This window comes from Hydra viridissima, unplaced genomic scaffold (genome assembly GCF_058129835.1).
Source record: "Hydra viridissima isolate aposymbiotic clone 2 unplaced genomic scaffold, HvirCarnegie_v1 scaffold_4, whole genome shotgun sequence".
NCBI classification, from domain to species: domain Eukaryota; kingdom Metazoa; phylum Cnidaria; class Hydrozoa; order Anthoathecata; family Hydridae; genus Hydra; species Hydra viridissima.
In genome coordinates, this window is record NW_028324303.1 from 7085404 (window position 1) to 7111270 (window position 25867).

Below are 25867 nucleotides of genomic sequence, written 5' to 3' on the forward strand. Positions count from 1 at the left end.
GTTAACAAATCATGTTACATACATGTCTTGTCATGTGACATGGTAATGGCAGCAGGTTATTAACAGTAATATATGTAAAAAAATGTTTTTAAAAATCATAATCATTGTTATTGAAACGTCTTTCTATATTTGCAAAAAAGCAATTTTTTTTCAATCTGTTTTTTGAAAATCATTTGCAACAAAAATTTTTTAGGCTGCTTTTTAACAAATCATAATTTTATTTTTTTTTATTTTACTATGAAATTATAAAAGTAAGAATAAATAAACTAACCAAATTTCCATGGAGATCTAAGATATCTAATGAAGTTAAATCTTCTAAATTTGAAATGATCCTAATCCTATAAAAATAGTGTGTGTATGTACATTAGGGTGTTTCAAAAAAAAGTCATGTCTGAAAAAAAAAAAGAGCCCTAGCTTATCATCTGCCCAGACCATGATTTAGTACTAAGGATTTTTTTTTTTATTATTTTTGAAAATCCTAACAGTCCCTCCAGGGGGTAAAAGGGGCAATTTTTAGAGCGTTTTGTACCATTTTTAAAAGAGTTTGGAGGAAGTCTTAACATTAAAATTTTCAAATGTTTTTTTCATATTTCTGTTTGTAAAGACCTAGTTAATCTAAATAAAACGGGCTCTATTCTCAAAAAAATAAAATAAAATTCTAAAAACTGTTTTAAAAAACCCAAAAATCCATAAATATATAACAAAAACAAATATTTTTACGGTGTACTTATTTATATATTTTTTTAAATAAAATTTTTAATCTTTTCAGTAAATAATGTTTTATTTAAATATATGTTATATAAAACTTTGTTTTTAGATTAAAAATAAAAAAATTGTTAAAATGCCACCGAAAAAAAAAGTTAGAAGTAATTGATTGGTTGAAATATTTTTAGTTAAAAAATATATCATAAAACTTCCAGCAAATAAATTTGCAACTGCTAAAGAGGTAATTCAATATTATCTCTTTCTACGAAAATTAAGATGTGAAGCAAAACTTAAGTGCTTAGTAGGTTGTACTAACAAAAGTTCCTCTTTCATACCTAACTGCCCAGTTGATCAGTTTGACTGCTGCATATTATCTAAACTAATGGTTCCTTGGATACGTGGTGGATTTAAGGTGCTTACAATACAAAAGCTAAGGTAAGTTTTATCATTGAACTCTAAATCAGTTTAATCCATAAACCATTATACAAGCAAATATTATTTTTTAAAGGAATAAAGTTGAGAAACTGTTAAAAGAGTGGATGAAATTAAAAGATAAAAGAAAAAGAACAAATCTTGCTGAAGTAAAAAAAAGACATTTATTTGAAGAACAAATGAATAAAGTATTTTGGATTGGAAAACATCCTCATGTTATGTATGAGGAAATATTAAAGGATAACATGAGAAAAGTGAAAGACAAGAAAGAAGATATTGCTTTCTTAAAAGACCAGCTTTGGGAAAGGAAAGGAAGTCTTGAAGGAAAAGATAAAAGATATGAGTATTCTGTAGGAAGAAAGAAAAGAAGCAAATCAAATTTAGAAAAAGAGCTATGTGTAGAGTTAGATAAAAATGGTTTAGATTATCTAAGTTCTTCTAGTTACACTAGCGACGATTTAGGCCAGGAAACAGATATCGACTTTGATTTTAATGAGATTCCTAATACTCAAAATTCTGTTCTTCTTCCTAAAAATATACTTCAGTCTACTGCTCATACAGCAGTGGGAGAGGGTATAACACCCCACCAACATACAGCTTTGATTAGTAGTGTTATTGTCATGGCTGGTGGTTCTGTAGCAAACTTTAAGTGCTCTAAATCAACATCTTATAGAGCTGCAGAGAACATAGTATCTGCCGGAGCAACAGAAATAAGGGAATATATAAAAAACAGTGTAGTATCATCAGATTCACTAATGACCATACACTTTGATGGAAAAATAGTAAATGAATTGACGGAAGGAAAGCAATTAAAAAAAGATAGAATTGCAGTTTTGGTAAGGATTGATGGGAAAACAGAACTACTTAGCATTCCTCCAATAGAGTCTAGTTCAGGGGTTAATCAAAAGCAAGCTATTTTTGAATTAATGGAGTTTTTTGGATTAGGAGATAAAGTTAAATGTCTCTGCTTTGACACAACTTCAGCAAATACAGGAAGATGGCAAGGTACTTGCATGAGATTAGCTCAACAGATTCAACGCCCATTGTTGCTGATTGCATGTAGACATCATGTAATTGAGCGACACATAACTCATTTCTGGAAGATTTACCCTAGCAGCGAAACTTCTGGTCCAGAAAACAAACTATTTGAATTTCTAAAAAAAAATTGGAACTGTGTAGATACTGAAACTAAGGAGCTGAAAAGACTAATAATACCACCTGGAACATGGATATATAATCAAAAATTAGCTGCTATTCAGTTTTGTACTAATGTGATCAATTCAAAGATCTTTAAAAAGGTGCTATTATAATTTTGATTTTGTTTATGTCTATTTATTCTAAATATTTAAAAGAAACGATTGTAACAAATTAAAAATATATTAAAAATTTATTAGGATGGAAATGTTAGAAAAGAATACCATGAGCTAGCTGAACTTACTTTAATGGTTCTATTGTCAAATAGGTTTAAATTCCATTTACCGGGACCAGTTCACCATTCAAGATTCATGGGAAAAGGTTTATACTATTTAAAATTGTATCTTTTAATGAATAAAATTCCAAACCTGACTAACAAAGAAAAAGAAGAAATAACTGGTATGGTTTTATTCATATCTCTTTTCTATACAGAGTGGTTTCTAAAAGCAGAGTTAAGTTCTTTAGCACCAGCACAGGTATATGGTCTTTTAATATTTTATTGAGAGGTTAGAAAGCTTGCTATTGATTAAAATGATTCAAAATGTTTATTAATACTGTTTATTAGGATATGAAAGCTTACTGGCAAATGAAAAGATATGAGGAATGCAATCTACTTGGCTCCCAAGCTGTTACGAGCTCTATTCTTAGACATACTTGGTATTTGGATCCCACTTTGGTAGTTTTTGCCCTAGCAGATGAAGAATGTAGGGAACGTGGTGATATGGCCAAGAAACTGTATAGTTTACCAAGATGTCCAAATGAAAATTTCCCTTTGGAGCGCCAAATAATGGACCAAGCTATATTAAAAAGCCTTAACTTCAGTAAAGATGAGCCTCCTAGTTTAGCTCCATTAATAACAGACAAGTCGTGGCTAGTTTTTGATATGCTTAGACATGGAAAAGCAGAAACTCAATGGATGAAAACACCACCAGAATTTTGGAAATTCAATGATTTTTATCTAGAATTTAAAGCAACAGTAATTGGACTTGATGTTGTTAATGACTGCTCTGAAAGGGCGGTAAAATTAGTTCAAGACCTAATAAACAGAGCATATTCTGAGGAGAAAAGGCAGGACACCCTTCTCTTCACAAATGATTAAAAGAAAAACAGAAAAAGCAGAAAAAAAATCGATTATGAAAATGCTGCTAGCAGAAAAAAAATCTAGTTTTTTATTTTACATTTTTTTGTTTAACAAATTTTTAATCTGTTTTTAATTTGAAAAATTACTTTGTTTTTAATAGATAGCTGTAATAAAGATGATCATAAATTAACTAAGATTACTGTATTTCAATTTAAAACAAATTTTACATTGGATTTGAAGTTTTTTGTAGTTTCATAAATTTTTTTTTTTTTTTTAGTTTTCGGAAAAAACCATTTGGTTTTGAATATTTCATTACAAAAAATATTTAATCATTTCCTTATTATTCATTCCCAGGCCCTCTTTTTTTATTATTTCCTAGAATAAACTCTGTAGCTGAATACAAGTGAATTTAATATAATACTGCATCGAAAATTTAATCGAAAATAAACCTACTAATATGAATTTCAAAAAAATATTGTTTAATATTTATGAGTTTTATAAAATCAAAAAAACCCTAAATTTAGGATATTTTAAAACAGTTTTTAGAAGCTTTTTTTTTTTTTTGGAGAATAGAGTCCGTTTTATTTAGATTAACTAGGTCTTTACAAACAGAAATATAAAAAAAAAAATTAAAAATTTTAATGTTAAGACTTCCTCCAAACTATTTTAAAAATGGTACAAAACGCTAAAAAAATTGCCCCTTTTACCCCCTGGAGGGACTGTTAGGATTTTCAAATATAAAAAAAAAAAAACTCCTAAGTACTAAATCATGGTCTGGGCAGATGATAAGCTAGGGCTCTTTTTTTTTTTCAGACATAACTTTTTTTTGAAACACCCTAATGTACATACATACATACATACATACATACATACATACATACATACATACATACATACATACATACATACATACATACATACATACATACATACATACATACATACATACATACATACATACATACATACATAGAGACTAATTGTAACAGTGCCTGTTTTTTCCCTTTATCTTTAGTGAGGATTTGATTGCATTCTTGGTTGAGGGCAAGCAAAACATCTCAAATCTTCACAGCAAAACTGTCCATCAACTTTGTTATTGCATCATCCCTGTGTTTTACTCTATCCTTTCAAATTGATCAACAATTCAATGCTTGATCATCTGGAGAACAAAGCCAAAGCATAAACTGCACTTCAATCACTAGTTTTTGTTCTATCAAGAGCTGCTGCAACTTGATATTTTTCTGGCCAAAGGTCATTTAAATTTTTGGTGTCATCATCAGATTTAACATTCTTGTTGTCTTAGCTTTCTACAGATATGGGATTAATTGCTTCAACTGTTGCTTCAATATTTATGGTTTTTTATAATCTTCCTCATTTTTTTGCGTTCAGCTCAGGACATTATTGTATCTTCTGTCTTCAGAAGAAACAGTTTGTCTTCTGGATTTTTAGTTAAAATCTCTAACTCAGCATTTGAATTGTCTCCCTATTGCATGATAAACTATGCTCATATAACCCATCTTGATTTTTAGGTCACTATTTTTTTTTTAGTGATTACTTAAATTATTTTGATAATTTTTTTAAAAAATTAAAAAAAGAGATTTTTTTTACATTTTTAATTGGAATACATTGTATTAGGTCACACTTTAATTCAGTATTTTTCAATACCACCATGTAATTTTACACAGACTCAAATACATTTTTTTATAGATTCAATCAGATGCATTCATAATTCCTTTGGAATTTCGTTCCAAATTTTTTCCAGTGCAAGTTTCAATTGCATAGAACTTTTCACATTCTCTCTAGAAAATTACTTGTCCATCCATGAGCAAATATTTTAGATGGGGTTCAGATCTGGAGATTGTGCCAGCCAGGGTAGAAGAGTAATATGTTGCCTTTGAAACCAGTCTTTCATCGAGTTGCTTCTATGTGTTGTTTCACCATCCTGTTAGAGAATCCAATCTTAACACCTTCCAAAAAATGATCTAGCAGTAGGTTAAAGGTTATTTTCCAAAGTCTAACCACCTCAAAATTTGCCACCTCAAAATTTGATTCATCACTAAAAATGATCTAAGACTAATTTGAATCACTTTTCTTGCAGCAACATAAAAATCAATATCTTTTTTATTCAGACACCTAACTGTGCTGTAAGTAATACTAACATAACCAACCTTATTTCTAAACTCTGCTAACAGCTCTTGGTAGCTAAGTTGAGGATTATCCCTTACCCTTCAATACAATGAGCTTTAACTCCAAGAACTAAGTTTTGATGCCCATTTTTCTGCTTCTGGTGTGCCAAGAATTTACCAACTGAAATATCTCTTGAAATACTGGTTAGAAACTGATTTATTTTTCAAATTTATTTGTTTTTTATATTGGTCAAGACGAGTACAAATTTTCAGGATTTTCGTATAATTATTTAACGGATGTTAAGCCTAAATTAACTGTGACCTTACCTTATACTTTTGACAAATTTTTTTTATTATAGTTTTTTGGCCTAATTCTCTTTTTTAATTAATTTTGGTAACAATATGACAATAAAAAAATTTTTTTTTTTAATTTTGGTTATAAAATGTATTCCAAATTGAATTTGTTAAATTTTAATTTGGAATAAATTTTATAATCAAAATATGTTTGAAACAAACCTGAAAAATCTTATCCTATGAATAGAAGTATCAACTATCAGCACGCCTAACTATGGAATATCTAAGTACTTAGTGAAGACAATACAAACTGTCTTAAACACGGTTAAAAAATTCTTTTGACTTTATTAACAGAGCAAACTCATGGAATATAGAAAAAAATAAGGTTCAAGTTTCATTTGATCTAGTAAACCTGTATCCATCAATTCCACTTATAGAAGCTACTATGATTCTCTTAGATCAATTAAATAAAGATGATTCCTACAAATATTCTACCAAGCTTGCTATATCAGAAAAGAAAAAGCTGATAGAACTTTTTTTTACATCGTTATTTCTTGTGGAATGAAGAAACTTATGAATTAAAGAATTCTGGTCCTATTGGTCTTTCGCTCATGGTCATATAAGCAGAATCTCCTCTAGAATATCACAAAGAAAATGCTTTTAAAACTGCAACATTAAATCCTCCTCTTGATTTAAAATCCTATCTAAGATATGTTGAGGATAGTCATGATAAATTTTCAAAAACTCAGGAAGTAGAGCCATTAATGCATAAGTATTGCAAACCAACTTAGTAAAAAATGGTCCATAAAGAACTGTGTAATTCAATCAGAGTATGATGCCCTCCATACAATATCATTACCGTGGATACCATTACTGTCCCCAAAATTAAGAAAAATATTTAGAAAAGTTAGATATAGAGTAGTTTTTAAATCTAATCATAATTTAAGATCACTGCTAAATTGTAAAAACAAATCTAAATTACCAACCAATAGCCAACCTGGAACTTATCTAATTGAATGTAACTACTTAAAAAAATATGTTGGCAAAATGAAGTTACAAATTAGAACTCAAACTCAACAACATTAAAAAAGCTTAAACAAGGGCAAACATCATCAGTCTGCAATAGCCACACATGTTAAGTCATGTTCAGAAATAAACTGGGAAAAAACTAAAACTCTTAAAGTAGAGACAAAAAATTTGATGGGAAGGTCTGTGAGGCTCTTGAGATACAGAGGCACCAATGTTTGCCTCTAAATGGCGGTATTAATCTTGATAATGGCCAATTTGTTAAAACTAACTTTTGGACACCATTTTTCACATTTTTACATAAGAATAAAAAAGATAGAAGTCATTCAACTGCTGACATCAGTTAATTTTAAACTGTTTTTTAACTTAAAATAATCTTACAAGATGTAAGTAGTAGTAAGTTATTAAGTTTCTAGATAGACATTTAATTTCTAGATAGACAGTATGTTATTAAATTAACATTTAATTTTTTCAGAATCAAAAAAAATGCTAAAAAGTTAAATTGCTATGTCATATAAAGTAGATATCTATCTACTTTAAAATGTATTTAACTGAAGAAGTACAACATTTCCAAGTGTATTTTTATGGATTGCTATTTTTTCACATGGTGGGAGTGGTAGAATGAAGGATCACAATTTTTATTGTCATGTAGCACACCTTAATGTTGGAATGTTTGAAAGATATTGAAACTTTGAAAAACTTGCATGGTAGTTTATACAATCAAAAGTATATTAGGTTGGAAAGTTTTTTTGCACTTTCATGCAATAGTTTAATTTATTACAATCCTCTAAATAAACATAATCTACAATATAATCTCCAAAATTATCAACAACTTTAGAACCTTTCCCAATGAATAAAGACAGTGCAGCACTGATGTGTGAGAACATCAGAGTTTGAAGGGTATGAGGAGTTTTGGAAGCTATACAGCAGCTGCTGAGTCTTCGATCCTCCTCCACCAGTTTGTGCACCACTTCAAAATAAACTTCAGTTGAACAACATAAGACACATTGTCAAATATGGGATTTCATGTCAAGTGAATCACCTGTACTTGCTCACATAGTTGCATGAAGATTTCCAGAAAATAATGTAACTGGGATTAAGGTAAGAGGAAGAGTTCAAGGATTATACTTAAGAGCAAAGAGATATCAAAAGAACCATTAGCAAAATATTTGGAATTGCGAATGTTGTCTAGAGAAAAAGAGAGATCATTGAATTGAAATTTTGCTTGTTGTATAAGCTTCAAGTACTCTGTATTTTTCTACTAAATTTAAAATACTTCAAATTTGAAAACAAAAAAATTACCTATTTTTACCAAGCATTAGTACATGAAGACATTTAAGATTTGCGAGACCACTTATAGATTCAATGCAATTGTCATAAAGATCAAGAAAAATCAGCTTTGTGAAGTCAGAGAGATTTTGAATCTTGTGGATAGTATTATGCCGGAGATTAAGTAGACGCAAATTTTCTTCACCTTTAATTATTGGACAAATTGCGAGTTTCTTCCTGTAATAAAATGATGAAAACGAAATGATGAAACTGTGAATATTAAGAATATCAATACTCTGCAAACTTTATCATCTTTTACCTGCTTGCTATTCTACTCAAATAGGAATAGTAAGCAGTTGGTATAGGTTTCTTTTATTTGATTGTTTTATTGAATGCATAAATAAAAACTTCTGATTTATTGTAAGATACCAACCTACTCAAATTAAGTTTATAAGGATTAATTTTTCTAACTTCATTCAAGCGATAAGCAATTGGTATTCCTGGCATAGAAGGTGATTCAGTAAGTATAAGGCCATAAGCTAAAAAACATTTAATGTGATTATTGAAAAATTAAGGAAAACAACTTGTTCTGAAATCTTGTAAAAAATTTTAAAAAAGATATGTGTTTTAACTTGATGATAGTAATAGCTTTTAACATTTATTTCTTGTAAAAGGCTTATGAAATGTACTTAATACCACATGTAGAATCTTCAGTGTCATTCAAGGACTTTTCATGTATATCAGGCATTTCTTTTAATGCATTTAGAATACTATCAGAGTAGCTATCTTTAGTATACTTGTAACTATACTTTAGTTGACCTCTAACAGTTGAAAAACTATACTCAAGAGAACTTCTGAGAGCATCGTTTTCAAAATCTAAATTACAAAATTAAACAACCGATATGAAATAAAAGTATCTTAATATAATAAAATTTTAAATACAAGATTAAAATATATATATACAGCCATATAACCTTAAATATCAAATAAAAAATATCAAAACCAGATTCAACAATTTTTTACAAACACTTTTAAGTTTCTTTAAATAGCTTTAAACTTTCTATCAACACTTATTAAATTTATCAACACCTACCAACATTTTACCAACTCTTACTAACTTTCTATCAACTTTCTACTAACACTTTTAGAGATTCTATCAATACCAAAAAAGGTTTGTTAAACCTGTATATTTGTGTTATACATATTTAGCTTAAAGCTGTTCAATATGAGTCACTACTTGCTCATTTATGTTAAAACATACCATTAACTGTTTATAATCATACTGATTGCAACTTACCTGATGGCATATAGTAGCAACCTGATGGCATATGGTACTTCTTTTTATAGTCTTTGTTAACATGAAAATTATTGGAGTAAAATGTAGGACTTTCTTTGAAACTCTGAAAGAGAATATTAAAAATTTATTTAGTTTTTTTTTTTACTTTTATTTATTAAATACCTACTATCAATATTAATAAAGATTTAAAATAGTTTTTTTTTTTTTTTACCAGTTTAATGGCCTCAATTTTTCTATAAATAACAGCAAAATTTTTACTAATTAAGAGAAATTTAAAAACCTTTTCTATTGTGTGGATTAGTTTAAAATATTTTTCAATATATCTTTAGGGGAAAAAAAATGTGTATTTAAAATGTTGCTTTTATAGTTTAAAAAGACAGCCTCTCATAAGATCTTTGTATCTGAGCACTTTCAGCAGCTATCAACTTAATAGCAAAATAAAGTTAGTAAACAGTAAGTACAAGGCTAAAAAGATTACTATAACTATTTATCAACACTGCTAAATTGGACAGGTGAGTCATTTGCACTATTTATAGAACTTATTTAACTAATTTCAAAAATGCAGCATAAATTTTTTGTATATACAAGTGTTTAAGTTGAGACTTTAAACCATTTTGTGGAGGCCAAAGAAATGACCTGAATTTATGTGCTGATGAAAAGATTTTTCAAAAAAAAACTTTTCAAATTAAAACTAAAATAGTTAAAATGGTTAACAATTATATAATAATTATGCTTAACTTACTTATATGCAAACATATATATGACTTTAAAAATTTGAAGAAGAAAAGAAATTTCAATTTAATGAAAAAAAAAAACTCTTATCAAGGCAAACCATTAAATTTAATTAAAAATATCTCACTGTGATTGTATTTGATGAAGGTTTGTTATCATCTTTTGCATTGTCAGGGTGATTCCTAGGGTTTAAAGTAGTAACCTAATAAAAACAATTCTATTAAGTGTTTAATAACAAAAATAACATGTAAAAATGTTAAAATAAAAGAATTATTTTAAACCAAAAACAAACAAAAAAGCAATTTTAGGGTTGTTAATTACAAAAAGAATTTTTATTTACAATAAAAAATCTAAGCACCTACTCAAAGGCAACTTACAGTTTGGGAGATTTTTTTGGGTTTTAGATTTAAAGAATATAGTGGATTCATGATGCTTATTGTATATACTATAATTTTCTAAAATGAAAAAAAGTATAAAATATACAAAATTTTCAATTTCAGTTTTTTTTCATTTAGTCAATTTTTTATTACAGTAATTGAAAACACCTTGAAAATATTAAATTTTAATGAGATATTTAAACTCCTCTAATGGAAAAACTTTTTTGAAAAAAACTTAGTTAACATTAACAAAAATAAACTTAAAAGATCACATTAGCTCAATTACACTTGAGTTTATTTGAGTTGGAAATCAAACTCTTAGGAAAGATGTTTGTCATTTTTCTTAATTCAATTTTAAATGGGTCTGAAAAATACTGCTTTAAATATTTTGCAAAAACATTTAAAAAACAATTAACTGCAACAAAATTTAATTACAACTTAATTAATCAAATTACAATTGACCAACCTTCAGCCAATTAAATAATATGTACTTCAACTCTTAATATAAAGAAATTTGGTCTTTTATACATTGAGAACTTTCCAAAAAAAGAAAACTATGTATTTCATGAAATAATAAATTACAAAACAATAGACTTGATTTTTACTAATGGTACAGATTTTGTAGCAATACATTTATCGCAAACCCACTCAGCATTATCTTGATTTGTAAGGAACTGATATGCTATATCAGTCATTCCAGTGCAGTGCCGGTGATACCAGAATTCACAGCCTGCTTCACACAGTATAGCTTCATCTGTATCACTAACTTCTTTGGTGCAGATGCCACATGGGTATATGACAGGTATTGAGCTAGAATCACCATTATCTTCTGATTTTAATTTCTAATGTCAAATAGAAAACATATAAAACTAGTAAAAGTTAGAATTCTAAATATCTTAATTTTTACATAGACTAGAAATTAGCTAAGATATAATTATCTTTATATCTCAATCTATTCTCTCTTATTTTTATGTCATTTGTTAAAAATGTATTTTTATTAATGGGTGATGCAAAATTTATCAGAAAGAACAAGAACTTTATTTTATTTATAAATAAAGAAAAATATGTATATATAATTATAATTTTTTTCAAAAAAAAAAAAAAAACTATTCATCTTTGAATAAAAATTACTTAATACTCATATGAAAAACTCCATCATGAGTAATAGACCTCAATTTCACTTTGATAAATTTTCATAAGCAACTGTAAAAAATTCAAATCAACTTTGATGCAAGTAATCAAGAGTTGCTCTCTTGAAGCTAGCCAACCTCCCTTGCAAACTTTTTGAGCCAAATGTCCACAAAAATCCTCAATTGGTTGTGTTTAAAATACATTTGGTGGGTTGGATTCCTTATTATCATATTTGACATCATCCATCCAATTTAGAATGTCTTTAAAGTAATGAGAGCTTGCTAAATCTAGCCAAAATAGTTAGTTAAAGTTACCATGATACTTGTGAATGAATAGAAGAAACTGTTTTTCTTAATATTCATTAATACATACTGATGTATTGATTGCTACAGTCTTGGAAGTGTGAAACAATGGCTTGGACATACCATGGTCAGATATGGCTATCCAAATTTACAATATTTTTGGAAATTTCTCTTTTCCTGCAAAGCGAGCAATTTCTGGGCATGCTTCTTTAATTTTTATGTAGTATTCTGAACTTCCAGCCCTGTTACTACAATCAAAACAAAGTATTTCTCTTCATTGATGATCAGAAATGATTTTGTATTAAAGAGCTGGTCAACAAGTTTTCTGCTTCCTTTCTTATCTTTTATTTGTTTTCCAATAATGTATTAGGGAGTCTTTTCATGTTTTCTGTACAGATTTACACTAAACTTAATGCACAATTTTCTCTGATTGATCCCTTTTTGATAGCTGACAAGTCTCTTTAGTTTGGCTTTCTTTTCTCTAGTCCAGGATGTTAGACAGCCAGTCAAAAGACTAACCAATTTCAAGTTTTTTAAATTCATCATAGATTGTATTCCTAGCTATTGCTTCTTTTTCAAAATGATTTACCATTTCAAAAAAATTTTCAAGACGTTTTCAAAAAGACTTTTGTTCTGTTGCATTTTAAATGTGTTTTAAATAATAAAATAAATAGTTCATAGATTTTTCTTACATATGCATCAAACCATTTTTTATTATGGGGAATTATTTTAACCTTCCCTGAGACCTTAATGAGTCACTGTTTTCTTTATGAACTTGATATTACTTTTCCCACCTGACTGCGAATCATATAATTTACAAACTCAACTCCCTTTTTATACAGTTTTACAACCGCGTCATTTTGACACATTAAATACATTAAGACCTTACATGCATTAACGCCTATATACATTAACACCCACACACATTTAAAACCTTACATACTTTAACACGCTAATTTTGCCTGTCTCATTGCTCTTTTCAAAGAACTTGCTTCTGCTCTGGTTTCCAAATTCTCGTCCAATTTGATTCGACTTTCTGCCTCACAATCCATTTCCAAAGCACACACCAACTGAATTGGTCGTTCAATCACATAACTATTTCCCAGCCAAATTTTAAAGCCACAAATAACTCCATCTTTCCCTTTAATGTTGTTTTCAATTCATCCAATGTGGAGAAGTGCCTTGTCCTTCACATTGTCTTTAATGAGCACCATGCTTCTGACACCTGGGAGTTTCATGTTGCCTTTCTTTTCCTTACCTTGTTGTTGTTCTTCCATTGCGTACTCATTCATCCATCTTTTCTTTAGGTAATTCTTACAAATTTTTAGACTCTCTGTAGTGCACAATCGCCCCTTGTTATTAAATCAATATCATCTTCAAGCAAAACTGCAGGTCTACCCCTCATTAACACATTTGGCATTAACACTTAATTATCAAACTGGTCACCTTGGTAACAAAGTGGTCTAATGTTCATAGCGCACTCCACATCCAACAATACTTCTTCCAATTCAAAGAAACTTAGGATGCCCTTACCAATTGTTTTTAACAAACTTTTCTTTATTATTCCAATTAATCTTTCAAACAAACCTCCCCACCATGGCGCTCTTGATAAATTAAACCTCCATTTTATGGCTGAGTAGCAAGATAGTTTGCGAGATTTTCATCTTTCCTAAGTGTTAGTAGCCACTTCCCTGTTGCCATAAATGTCTTTGTATTATCACTAATCATCATTTGTGTTGGTCTTTTTCTTGCTAAAAAATCCTTTAAAATTCTCTGAAATTCTCCTGCCGACAGATCATAAGAAAGTCTAAGGTAGATGGCTCTTGTACATGTGCATGTAAACAGTGCAACATAACATTTTTCAATCAACTTTTCTGGTGCTTTATATTTTAGTGAACCAGAAAAATCAACACCTGTAACCGTAAACAGTTCAATATCTTCAATTCTAAAGTGTGGTAATGTTGCTCTTGTTAGTGGTAACAGCAGTTTTACTCAATATTCTTACATAAATTGCATTCACAAATGATCTTTTTAACAGCAACTCTCAAATTCGGTATCCTAAATCTTTCTCTTATGCTACCCATATCCTACTCCCCCATGTAGTATTTTTGCGTGATGATGTTGATAATTCTTAGAGTCAGCTGGAATCTTTTTGGTACAAATATTAGCTTATACCCAGAGACTTTTCTGTGACATCTCCAAAGCTGTTTTTCGTCCTTTTTAAGTTCCACATTGCAGTTATTTAATATTATATTCATTAACTCTGCTTCTATCATCTCTTCGGCTTTTAGTAGTCCTGTTCTTTTTTCTTTATTACGACAATTGTAAATAACCTTTTTTATAAAGGATGATATTCTTATAATCTTCCAATACTTGTGTTTACTCAATATTTGTTTAAATATATGATATCCCTTTATTTCTTCTGTTGCCATATCATCGTTCTCTTTCACACTAATATTTTCATATGATGCATATGGTGCTACGATTATTTCCCATTGGTTTGGCCATTTTTCTTGGTGTTTCAACCATATCGGTCCACTCCTCTTATTCCTAGATCGCTTGGGTTTTCTTTTGTTGGGACATAAAGCCATTTTACTTCTCCATTGAATAAGATCTGTTGAACTGGGTTCCTAACAAACTGTAACCAACTACCTCTTTCTTTCAACCAATAAAGTACCGCAATACTGTCAACCCAATGATATACTTCAATAATGTTATACTTAATGTCTTCCTAACATGATTCATCAACTTGCTTAAGGTGTGCGCCACTACCAGCTCCAGCCTTGGAATACTAAGATCCCTTGGTGCAATCCATGCTTTTGCTACAAGTAGGTTGCTTGTTTTTGAATATTGATGGCTCATTACAACATAGACGCATGCAGATAGTGCCAATTTACTTGCATCTGAAAATCCATGGAGCTCCATTTCAATGATTCTTTCAGACACAATGCTCTGTGGAATTGAAATAGTTCTTTTGATGCTTATTGCTTTGATCTAGGTCTTCGATTCTTCTGAAAGTTCATTTGGATTTGTTGATCCCATCCAAGTTTTAATAAGCATATTCGATGTATAGTATTTTTCCAGCAATTAAAACAGATGCACTAAATCCTAATACATCAAAGACACTGTTGATAGCGGGTAGCATTTTCCTTTTTGTTGTCACTTCTTTTTTTCTGATATTGATGTGAACAGTTAAGTCAATTGATAGTTGATCCATTTCTTTGTTCCAAGGAATCTCAAATATTTTTGTTGATTTGGCCTCAGCGTCGCTTTCCAATTTACTTATGTTGCTATGCCATTTGTGCAGCTGGAAACCAGCTTCCATTAAGATTTGCATTGATTCATTTTTAAACCTGATAAGTTCTTCTTCCGTTTCTCCACATGCTTGTAGATCATCAAAATAAGTAACTTCTTTTAGAGCAAGCACTGTATTTGGATAGATATCCCTGCATTTTGATTTATGCTTTTTAATGGTAGTGCTGAGAATGTGAGGGCTTGAAATTGAACCAAAAATCACCCTTGTAAACTGTAACTCCATTAATTCCATTTTCTTTAAGCCCCTATACCAAACTAAGCATTGTGCATCTCTATCCATTTCATGTATTCAAATTTGTAGAAACACCTTCTTCATGTCAGCTAAAACAGAGTTTATTCATCTGATTTCGTAGGAGTTTGTCAAATATTAAGGGTTGCAGCCCTGGTCCCACTTCTAGACAATCATTTAATGAAGGTGATTGAGTGTCTTTTTTAGCTGAACAATCATAAGCAATTCTCATTTTTGTTGACTCTGTATTTTCTATGATTACCACTTGATGAAGAACGTAGTAAATAATTTCTCCCATAGGTTTTACTGGTGCCATTTCCAATATTCCCTCACTGATCTGTTCCATCATTATATCATTATGCTGTTCTAGTTTTTTAAGGTTTTCCAATCGAGTCGTTATACCTCCCAATCTTTTAAGAGCCAGATTTCTGTTGTTTAGCAGTTTAACAACATCCTTTTTCCAAGGCATTCTGGTTTCATAACAACCTTCGTCAGCTTGATACAGTTTTTTGCTGGAGTCTTGGTGGAACATTGACTTATAAACACATTTCCTTGAACTCATCATGACCAGTGTTCAATAAGAAGCTTTTCTTAATACCAGAACTGTGTTCGTCTCCCAGAAAGAATCCATCCCAACATAGGTAATTCGGCTCCTGGATCTTTATCCAGTTTTCTTCCAAGAACTACTGGTTCTGTGGTTTTTATTTGCTGATAATTAGCGGCAACAAGTATTATGTGAACAGGCTGAAGTTCGTCACTCCCTTCATCATCGCTAAACTTTAGTCTCCTCAGTTTTACAAAATACTTCTTAACATCCTTGATCATCGGATTGGTGAGTGTTTCCTTTTCTGCATTGGCGCATTTGACCTTGATTTGAAATTCAGGTATTGTTGTTGATTCTAGCGTAAAATTATACATTTCCACACGCTTGTCCACCATTCCATAGAGATGTTCAATGCTTTTATATTCCTTTCGTGTAGGTTTCAGCTTCAGTTTTGTTATCAAGCTCGTACATACATAGGAACTTCCAGCACCCATATCCAAGATTATCCTTACTTTTTCACCATTAACTTTTGCAATCACTGTTGGGTTGTACTTGCATTAAGCACCATTTTCATGTTGTTTTTTTTTCTATTTTCAATTTTGCCATCCATCATTGCATTCCTATTTTGATAAATGTGTAAATGTGTGTGTAATGTTTTTTTATTGCACTTTCTGCATCCTCTTGATTTACAATTTGTCACTGAGTGTCCGTAACCAATACAGTTGTAACGTAATCTTTTACTTGTTAAAATCTTCCTGCGTCTTGCAACAGTTAGCACTTTTGTGTCATCTTGGCTTTTGTGATTTTGTAACTCACAGTAGATGTTTACCACTACTTGCCAGGATTTCTTTGTCATAAAGACCACCATTGTATTGTTTGAATGCAGTGCTTTAATTTCATAAGACCTTGACTGTACATTTGTGTTCTTTTTATAGCCTTTTGTTAGTTCATCGCTTGGGTTAAAAGCTAAGTTCAGTGGATTTCTTTCAATGTATTTTAGCAACCTTTTGACAAGTTGCTCCAGTTCCCATTCTTCCCATCCATCATAGTTTTGTGTGAATATTTCACAAACTGGTCCAAGTTTATCATTGACAAATACACAAATAATTGAGCCATTTGCAGTGTGCGCATAGTTTTCAATGTTCGTACAGTTCTTGGAAGTTTATTGTAAAAGTCGTGAACTTCTTTGATCTTGTGCGTGTTGTGTATAGCTGTCAATGCTTCCAGATTTTTAATTAATGCTTTGTGAACCCAAATAACTTTTCCGTAAGTTTCTTGAAAAATTTGTTTTGCTTCCTTGTACCCCTCCAATGAATGAGGTAAACCAAGTATGTCCTCTCTGGGTTTTTCTTCGACGAGTTCCAGGAAGTGGTTGAATTTGCTGATGTTTGATATGTTTGAGTTGTCGACTTCTACCGTGAATTGATTCCAAAATTTTGTGATTGTATACTTTTGAAGCTTGACGGATTGTTGAGTAGCTTCATTTTTGTTTCCAAGAGATTTATGCAATGTTTCTTTCATTTTTAGTTTCTTTAGATACCATTCTTCTTCGCTTTGAAGTTTTCTCAATGAGGCTCATTCTGCTTCTTTCTGAATCATTAACTTCTGTTCCATGATTTTTTTTTCATAACCGAATTTTCTGAAGCATTTGTTTTTGTTTATCGAATCCCACTTGTCCACCATTTTACTTTTCATCTCAATTGCTTCTTTTACTTCCATTACTGGTTTTGAAAGCCATTCTTCCACCAAATCAATGTTTTAGCCATTGCCATGCATTTTTCTGGTCAGCTCATCAATTGCCATTTCAAATCTTCCCAATAAATTTGTTATTTTGTTTAATGCCAAGATTATGCTTGATTTATTGCCATTAATCATGCATTTGTCTGATAAACTTTTTATCATCCATTTAAAGACAGGAATGAGTAAAAAAATTTTCTGAGAAGCAACAGTGGCTGTCCTTTTTTCCTGATGCTATAACGAAACCTGAAGTCAACTTATGTTCCCCTTGTTTTACATCTCTTATACCTGGTCAGCCTAACAACTGTAACTCCACTAGTGCTATTACCAATCAAACAATAGCCTTTGAATTAAGTTCTTTTCAAGCTGAGCGGCTGAGAAGTTTCTTCTTAATATTTTATCATTATTTTTAGTTGTTAAGAGAAAATGCATTTTGATTTAGAAAACTGTTAATATATATTTACTTCTTTAATCTGTAATCATTTTACTTCTGTAATCATAAAAAGTGTTACTTCTGTAATCATAAAAAGTGAAATGACTACGGAAAATCTGGTTGATGGGTCTACTTTCTGTTTATTTTCAGGAATAATTTCTCTCCAAATCACCATTGACATGCTTAAAAGTTGAAGAGAACATTAATTGAGCAGTTATCCTTTGAAATCATTAAGAAATTACAATTTGTGCTAAAATTCTCAAAAAATAAAATAAATGTTTGCCAGTTGTTAACATCAACAAAATATTAACATAATTGTTTGATTTTACATAATATATATTTTTTTAATGTTAAGATCTTAGACTTAATTTTTTTTTTTAAGTGCAGCCTACAACTTAATGCAATAAGTACTTGGTTATTTTTTTGTAAATTTTGGTGGAACCAAAATTCAACTATTTATTTACTGTGTCACTTTTGAGAGCCTTGAACTTCTTCAAATGTTGTTAAGTTATAGGAACATTTGAATGAAAAGACAAATGTCTTCTTGATTTAGAACTTTTAAAAACCAGGCGTGAAAAAAATCAAAAACAGATTAAATCCTGCCAAAAAAGACTTTTGATTTGAATCATATAAAACTTTTGATTTGATTCATATGGCAAGAAGCCTGTACAGGTACTAGCTACATTTGATCAAAGGATTTGCTAATCCCAAAAATAACAAATTCCTACCTTTTTTGCCATAGATTTACGCTTTTCTTTTAACAGTAAGGATCGCTTTGATTCACTTTCTTTATCAGCTTTCTTATTTTTACCAAAATAAATATCTTTGTTTTTGTCATCTTTTTTGTCTTTCTTAAAATTTTTATCAGAATCTCTGACCATTTTGTCAGTTGAAACAACTCTAGTAGATTTTGGTTTTCTTAATGTTTTTACTTCTTTATTGTTCAGTTCATTAACTTCTATTTTTAATTGACGAGAAGTTTTGCGAATTTTTACAGTTTCAGATGGTGAAAGAAGATCTGTTGATTCAGATTTTGATTCTTCTTGCAACTGCTCAAGGCTATCACTACTAGCTATGTAAAAAAAAAAAAAAATTAAAGTATATATAGCTTTTAAGTGAAAAATAAAATTCTCTTGTTTTAATGAATAAGAACAGAGTATTACCAAAACATTAACCTTAATTCTAACCAATAAATTTATACTGAACTTATCAATAAATATATACTGAACCTTTCTTTTTAGTCGCTTTTTTGGATGTCATTTTCACTTGATGCCTTCTGGTTTCTAAAGTAAATAAAGTAAGCATTAAAAACACTTAAAAACATTAACAATTTTAAAAGCTAATTTCAAAAGTCAAAATGCATACATGCATGCATGCATGCTTGCATACATACATACATACATACATACATACATACATACATACATACATACATACATACATACATACATACATACATACATACATACATACATACATACATACATACATACATACATACATACATACATACATACATACATACATATATACATACATACATACTTGATGATTGTGAACTTGGAATTTTCCTTCTTTTCCAGCTATTGCAACATTACCATAAATTGATGTCAGCTTTTATTGGGAGGATGGATAAAAAATCTTCAAAGATAACAGTCTACTTAATTCTATCTGGTACAACATTAAAATTATCAGATTTCTTGGTACTATTTTAAACCTCAAAGACAATTCATTACAAAATTATGGTAAATTAAAGATGTCCTAACTTATGTATATGTGGAAGCCAATCACTTGCCTAGCATGTTAAAGCAAATTCCATATTCTAAAAATACAATTGCTAGCTGCTTTTCTAGTGAAAGTAAATTTCAAAATTTCATTCTTAAAGCAAAAATCTTTTTTAAATCATTCTTAAAGCCAAAATCATTCTTAATCATTCTTAAAGCCAAAGTCTTTTAATTTTAGGTTGTCTTTTTTATATAATGGATTTCATATGGAATACATGGATTTTTCAGTGTCACCTTTTCCAAAATAATTCAAGTTCTAGTAAAGAACAGAGCTGATAATTGGTACTTGACCATTATTGAGGTTGCTGAATTTAAAAAATGCAAATAATAATAATAATAAAAACCTAATTTTTTTAAAGGCCATTTTTTTAATTTTAAAATAGCCTAGACAATTTTTTTTTTTAATTAGCATGGAATGCACTTTTACTAATTCCTGGAATTCCCCAATTCTCATTGGTTAGAAATTTTTTCAGTTGAAAGAAGAGATGTAAGGCCATTGCAAGATGGTTTTAGTCTTTTGAAGCCTAATAGAGATATGCCATTTTGAAAATGAAAATTTAGAAAACTATCACTGAGGAAATAAGAGCTCTCAAGTAGAACTTCATCTTCTTTTGAAATGTGGTACAAAATTTACTGAGAAACAGCTTAAAAGCTGTTTCTCAGTAAATTTTGTAACTGATAAGCATTATTGGTGTTTCATCAATAACGCTACATGTTTGGTGTGTAAAATAGTGTTTGCGTCAATTAATAATTGTTTTATGTTTTTTGTACATCTTAAACTCATTTTGTATGGGGTAGTTGACTAACTTAAAAACATGGTTTCCTAATTTTGTATCAATATGTTTTGCTTATAATAGGTTGTAAATTAGGAATGGATGTAAATAAATTTTACTGATAGTAGATCAAGTTCATACATACAACTTATAGTATGTATGTATGTATGTATGTATGTATGCATGCATGCATGCATGTATGTATGTATGTATGTATGTATGTATGTATGTATGTATGTATGTATGTATGTATGTATGTATGTATGCATGCATGAATTAAGATCAAATCAGTAATTACATCAAAACATAAAAAAAAAAACAGTAAATGTTTACATTATATTAGTTAAAACAAAATAGAAAATTTTATACTCTTTGAAGCAGCATAAGTAACAGTATAGGTTTTCAGATTGCAATTAGTTCAAGTAAAAAGGTTTTCAGATTGCCATTAGTTCAACTGGATTGCAATTTAGGGTATTCAAGTAATGGGAAAAAAATACTTAAGCAATTTATAAAGTTTTTTTTTTTACTTAAGTATTTTTTATAACTATTTAAGTAACATCAAAAAAATTAAATATTTTAGAGTGATGGTACTATATAAGTATAACAAAACATAACATTCTAAACTTTTAAGCTAATCATTTTATTACTTGATGATATTCTCAACTTAATAGTGCAATTTTTTAAGCATTTTTGGACAGTTATTTGATCCCTCAAATACAACCATTTGTTTTTTGTTTTTTGTTTTTGATGCAGGTGAAAACATTTAAGGAACTCTAGTTCATTATCAAATTCTGATGTTTACTAACTGCTGGCTCAATTTCAAGAAATATGGAAATCATTTTAGATATCCCAATGTGTTTATGTATCAAAAATCTCTTTCCCAAACTTATTTAGACAACACCATTGAAGATAATCTTTTTATAGTGGTGAATTCCATGAGAAAGATTGTTAATGAGTTTTTAAGATAATCTTCTGATATATCTGTAACCTTTCCAAAAATAAGATTATTAACTAATTTTTAGCTCAAAATCATTAAGCTTTTTTTTCAATCAATTTAAGACTACCTTTAGCCTTTATTGAGCCAACAACCCTTAATATTCCAAGGCATTCAAATGAATCTTCTCTTTTGGAAGTCTATTCATCTAGAGTGAATAAAAATCTGACATCCTTCTCAATCATTTTTAACAAATTAAAATCCATCTTTTTTTTTAAGTATTTTTTCATATTCGAAAAACATTGAAGCCATAGGAAAGACCTTGAGCAACCCATCCTTTTCAAATACCAATACTTTTTGACAATTTATAAATGGGAATAAGATCAACAGCAACCATTCAAGCCAAAACAAATTGAGAAGAATCTTCCTTAGAAATTCTGGTAAAAAACCAAAAATTTACTTGGTTAGGGCTTGATTTGAACTTAAAAATAATTCTGACATACAGTTTGTAAGACGTATGGTGCTAAAGTATGGTGAGAAAATTCTGTTACTTTATTATTATTATTATTTTTTTTTTGAATTTTCAAATTTTTTTAAAAGATAAAGTAATACTATTGTTGCAATTTCTTTGAGACATAAGTAAAACTCATTGAATTTGACAAACATGGTAAAACAAAGTAGAGAAATCAAAATGTAAACCAAAAAAAAATGTAATATTTAAGTTTTAAGGCAGCTACATACAAAGTTGAAAACTATTGTGCAAACTTTTGTAAAATATCAACTTTTTATTTGTTAAATTTGACAAAAAATTTAATTTAAGACTTTATTTAAGTAATGTAAATTTACTTAAGTACTTGAGTTGGTAAAACAATTACTTTAGTACTTAAGTATTTAAGTTACTTAAAACAACTCTATTTGCTTGATACTACTCTACTTGATATTAATTGATTAATAAATTGTACATTTCTTATCAAACTAATAAAGTTTTAACAGACCATCCAGTAATAATTTAACAAAAATATTATGTAATAATAATTCCAAGTAATTCTTCTAAAATTAAACATTTCTTGTAATTGTTTTGTTTTTGAAAAAAAAAACTCATCATTTTTTTTTTTCTCTAGTTACATACAAGTTGGTAATAAAAGGTTAAGTAAGGCTGAAAAGCAGATGAGATGGTATAAAAACATGAAGAAAAAAAAAATACTGCTGAAAAAAAAAAAAAACTCATAGCTTTCTTATTTACAAATGAAAATGAAAGGTATATGCAAATATGCCATTGAATAAACAAATATTTACTATTAATATAACTTACTTCTAGTCTATGCATTTCAGATTTGTTGTGTTAATAAACCTCTCCAGTAAAATAAAGGTTAAATGTCTCCATACATACACATACATACATACATACATACATACATACATACATACATACATACATACATACATACATACATACATACATACATACATACATACATACATACATACATACATACATACATACATACATACATACATACATACATACATACATACATACATACATACATACATACATACATACATACATACATACATACATACATACATACATACATACATACATACATACATACATACATACATACATACATACATACATACATACATACATACATACATACATACATACATACATACATACATACATACATACATACATACATACATACATACATACATACATACATACATACATACATACATACATACATACATACATACATACATACATACATACATACATACATACATACATACATACATACATACATACATACATACATACATACATACATACATACATACATACATACATACATACATACATACATACATACATACATACATACATACATACATACATACATACATACATACATACATACATACATACATACATACATATATACATACATTTTCCGACCAGTGACATTTCGTATTTTAATTTATCAAAATTAAAGACTAATGATTTATAATCGTCATGAGATGTTAGTATGAGATGTAGGAAACAAAGAAATATAGTCAAAGAGTGTTATTTATGTTTGTGAATGTATTTATTATTGTTATTGTTATATATACATGTGCAAATGTTTCCGGCCACATAATATACACATTAACGCGGTAAGACGTTAAGACGCATTTACGAATATTACCCACGGTGGTTTAATTTTAAGCATTTGCGGACATTTATCATGCGCATGCGCTACTTTAAAAACAACAACAACATCGTAATTTTGATTTTTATTCCAATGGTCTCTTACCATAACCTAATGAAAAAGGTCATATCATGGCTTTGAAGATGTATATACCAAATATAAATTTATAAACTGATAAAATGTGTGGCCAAGGAAAACACATTTTATTTGAAATACTTAAATTTATTAATTTTGTGTGATAAAATACGCAGGAAAGTCGGAAATTATTTTATGGTCATCCTTACTACTAAAACATAATAATTAAGCGTTTATTAGATTTTTTGCTTTAAAGCTATATATATTTAAAAAAAAGATGGTTTTAACTTTATAATAAAAAAAAAAAATTATGGTTAAAAAAAATTATGGTTAAAAAATTCTGGTTACTTTTTTAAGTTTAAAAATTTTGTACATCAAATCTTATATTTTAGCAATAAAAAATGGGGTGGCTCTAAACTTATGACCAGTACTGTACATATTACTGGTTACAGAAAATCGAATCAAAGATTTCATGAAGTACTTCCGTGAAAATTGGCCAAACGCTTCAATCACACCCAAGCTTCATATGCTGGAGTACCATGCATTACTATTCATTAGAAAATGGGGAGTAGGATTAGGCACTTATGGAGAGCAAAGTGGAGAAAGTATTCATGCTGAAATTAACCGCATGAAGAGTACCTACTGCCATATGAAAGGACTATGTAGATTAAAAAGCATAATGAATGAGCATTTCATAAAAAACAACCCAACTGTAAAAAAATACCAAAAAAAAGCTCAGCCAAGAAAAAAAAAAATTGTAGATACTAAAAATAATCCGATAAAATACTGTAAAATGATTTAAAGAAAATAAATGGCAGTATTAAAGCCTACATAATATTTTTGTCAGTACTTTTAACCTTTCAAACAAAAAGAAAACTTACCAATCTATAAGAGCATTATACTATCACAAAAAAAAGTAACCGGTTTTCGATTTTTGCTTTAAATGATTCACAAACTTTTATATTTTAAAAAAAAAATCAAGATAGTCACTAAAAAAATTATAACTTTAGAATATAGACAATAATGTAAGCACAGGTTAAACTCCGCCAAAAAAAAGTGCTAAGTTTCACTTTAGTCCCACGTCTATTCTCTTAGTAAAATTATGTTAATGATAGGTTTGATGACACATACCATACCTAAATTATTGTTGGCGCTACTCGACTTTCTCCCACCACCCCCACCCCTAATTTTATGATTGATTCTGAAAGAGAATTTTATGCTGATCAAGAATCGTATAAAAACATGGGTCTCAAAATCAATGGAAAGTGCTCTAATCTGAAGTTGAAAGTACAAGATTATACGACTAATCCCTAATATTCGCCATCTTGAATAGTGATATTCTTTAATCTAAAAGTTATCTTTTTAAAGTATTCACAACCTGGTTTCTATTTTATTATAATAAAGACTTCGAATAATAGACTGAGAACTCATTCACGTTTAAATTATGACGCCAATATGCTATAACTGGGATTCTTCCTTTGTTGTCTAGAATATCTTTTAAAGTTTTTATGGATGAAATTGAAAATTTCTGTTATTGATTACACAGCTATTCACGAAAGTTTAAACGATTGCAGAATTTTCATCAATTATGTTTGGTTTTTGTTTAATAAAGAAAAACTGTAAAATGATATCGACTTTTTTTATTTATTAAAGAAAAAGTAATTAGCTTTAAAATGAATATGAACATGTTATGAAAATTTTAATATTTAGTTAGAAAAAAGCTATTACAAAAAATCTTATAGGAAAAATAAGAAGCACAAAAGTTTAAACAAATTGCAACATTCGAGCAAAAAATGAAAAAAAAAGCGAAATTATTATTTGAAGTGTCCTCCTTTGTTTTTATAGCAAAGATAAACTCGTTTATGGATTGATTCAACTA

General features: G+C 29.2%; 2 protein-coding genes and 1 pseudogene across 8 annotated transcripts in view; 1 reads left to right on the forward strand and 2 right to left on the reverse strand.

The window, feature by feature from the left end:
* Positions 1 to 10627, reverse strand: part of LOC145183253 (leucine-rich repeat-containing protein 49-like) — an 18340-nt gene extending 7713 nt beyond the window's left edge. For 3 of the 5 annotated variants that reach the window (XR_016451635.1, XM_090084598.1, XM_090084600.1), the window contains exons 1-7: positions 10534 to 10627; positions 10284 to 10358; positions 9425 to 9527; positions 8824 to 9003; positions 8561 to 8666; positions 8161 to 8364; positions 272 to 338 (exon numbers count right to left, since the gene is read on the reverse strand). Coding sequence is in view for 3 of the 5 variants with exons in the window: in XM_090084598.1 (XP_089940724.1) it covers positions 272 to 338; positions 8161 to 8364; positions 8561 to 8666; positions 8824 to 9003; positions 9425 to 9527; positions 10284 to 10358; positions 10534 to 10584 (786 nt within the window). In the remaining 2 variants the exon portion in view is untranslated. The remainder of the gene's footprint in view (positions 1 to 271; positions 339 to 8160; positions 8365 to 8560; positions 8667 to 8823; positions 9004 to 9424; positions 9528 to 10283; positions 10359 to 10533) is intronic. The other 2 variants (XR_016451637.1, XM_090084599.1) reach the window with 1 other exon arrangement.
* Positions 952 to 3631, forward strand: LOC149889608 (uncharacterized; annotated as a pseudogene). The gene is made up of 5 exons (XR_016451634.1): positions 952 to 1140; positions 1214 to 2435; positions 2532 to 2652; positions 2764 to 2807; positions 2897 to 3631. The product of XR_016451634.1 is annotated as an uncharacterized LOC149889608 (transcript).
* Positions 10628 to 11079: 452 nt separating the features above from the next.
* Positions 11080 to 22300, reverse strand: LOC149889609 (uncharacterized). 2 transcript variants are annotated; one of them, XM_090084606.1, is made up of 5 exons: positions 20685 to 22300; positions 19770 to 20641; positions 19454 to 19507; positions 18953 to 19296; positions 11080 to 11375 (listed from the first exon to the last, which is right to left on the reverse strand). In XM_090084606.1, exons 3-5 carry the CDS (start codon positions 19482 to 19484, stop codon positions 11112 to 11114), a joined length of 639 nt encoding a protein of 212 aa, XP_089940732.1. In that variant the 5' UTR covers positions 19485 to 19507; positions 19770 to 20641; positions 20685 to 22300; the 3' UTR covers positions 11080 to 11111. The 2 variants fall into 2 exon arrangements, with proteins under 2 accessions (XP_089940732.1, XP_089940731.1); XM_090084605.1 differs by having other exon boundaries at positions 19770 to 21760.
* Positions 22301 to 25867: the final 3567 nt, after the last annotated feature.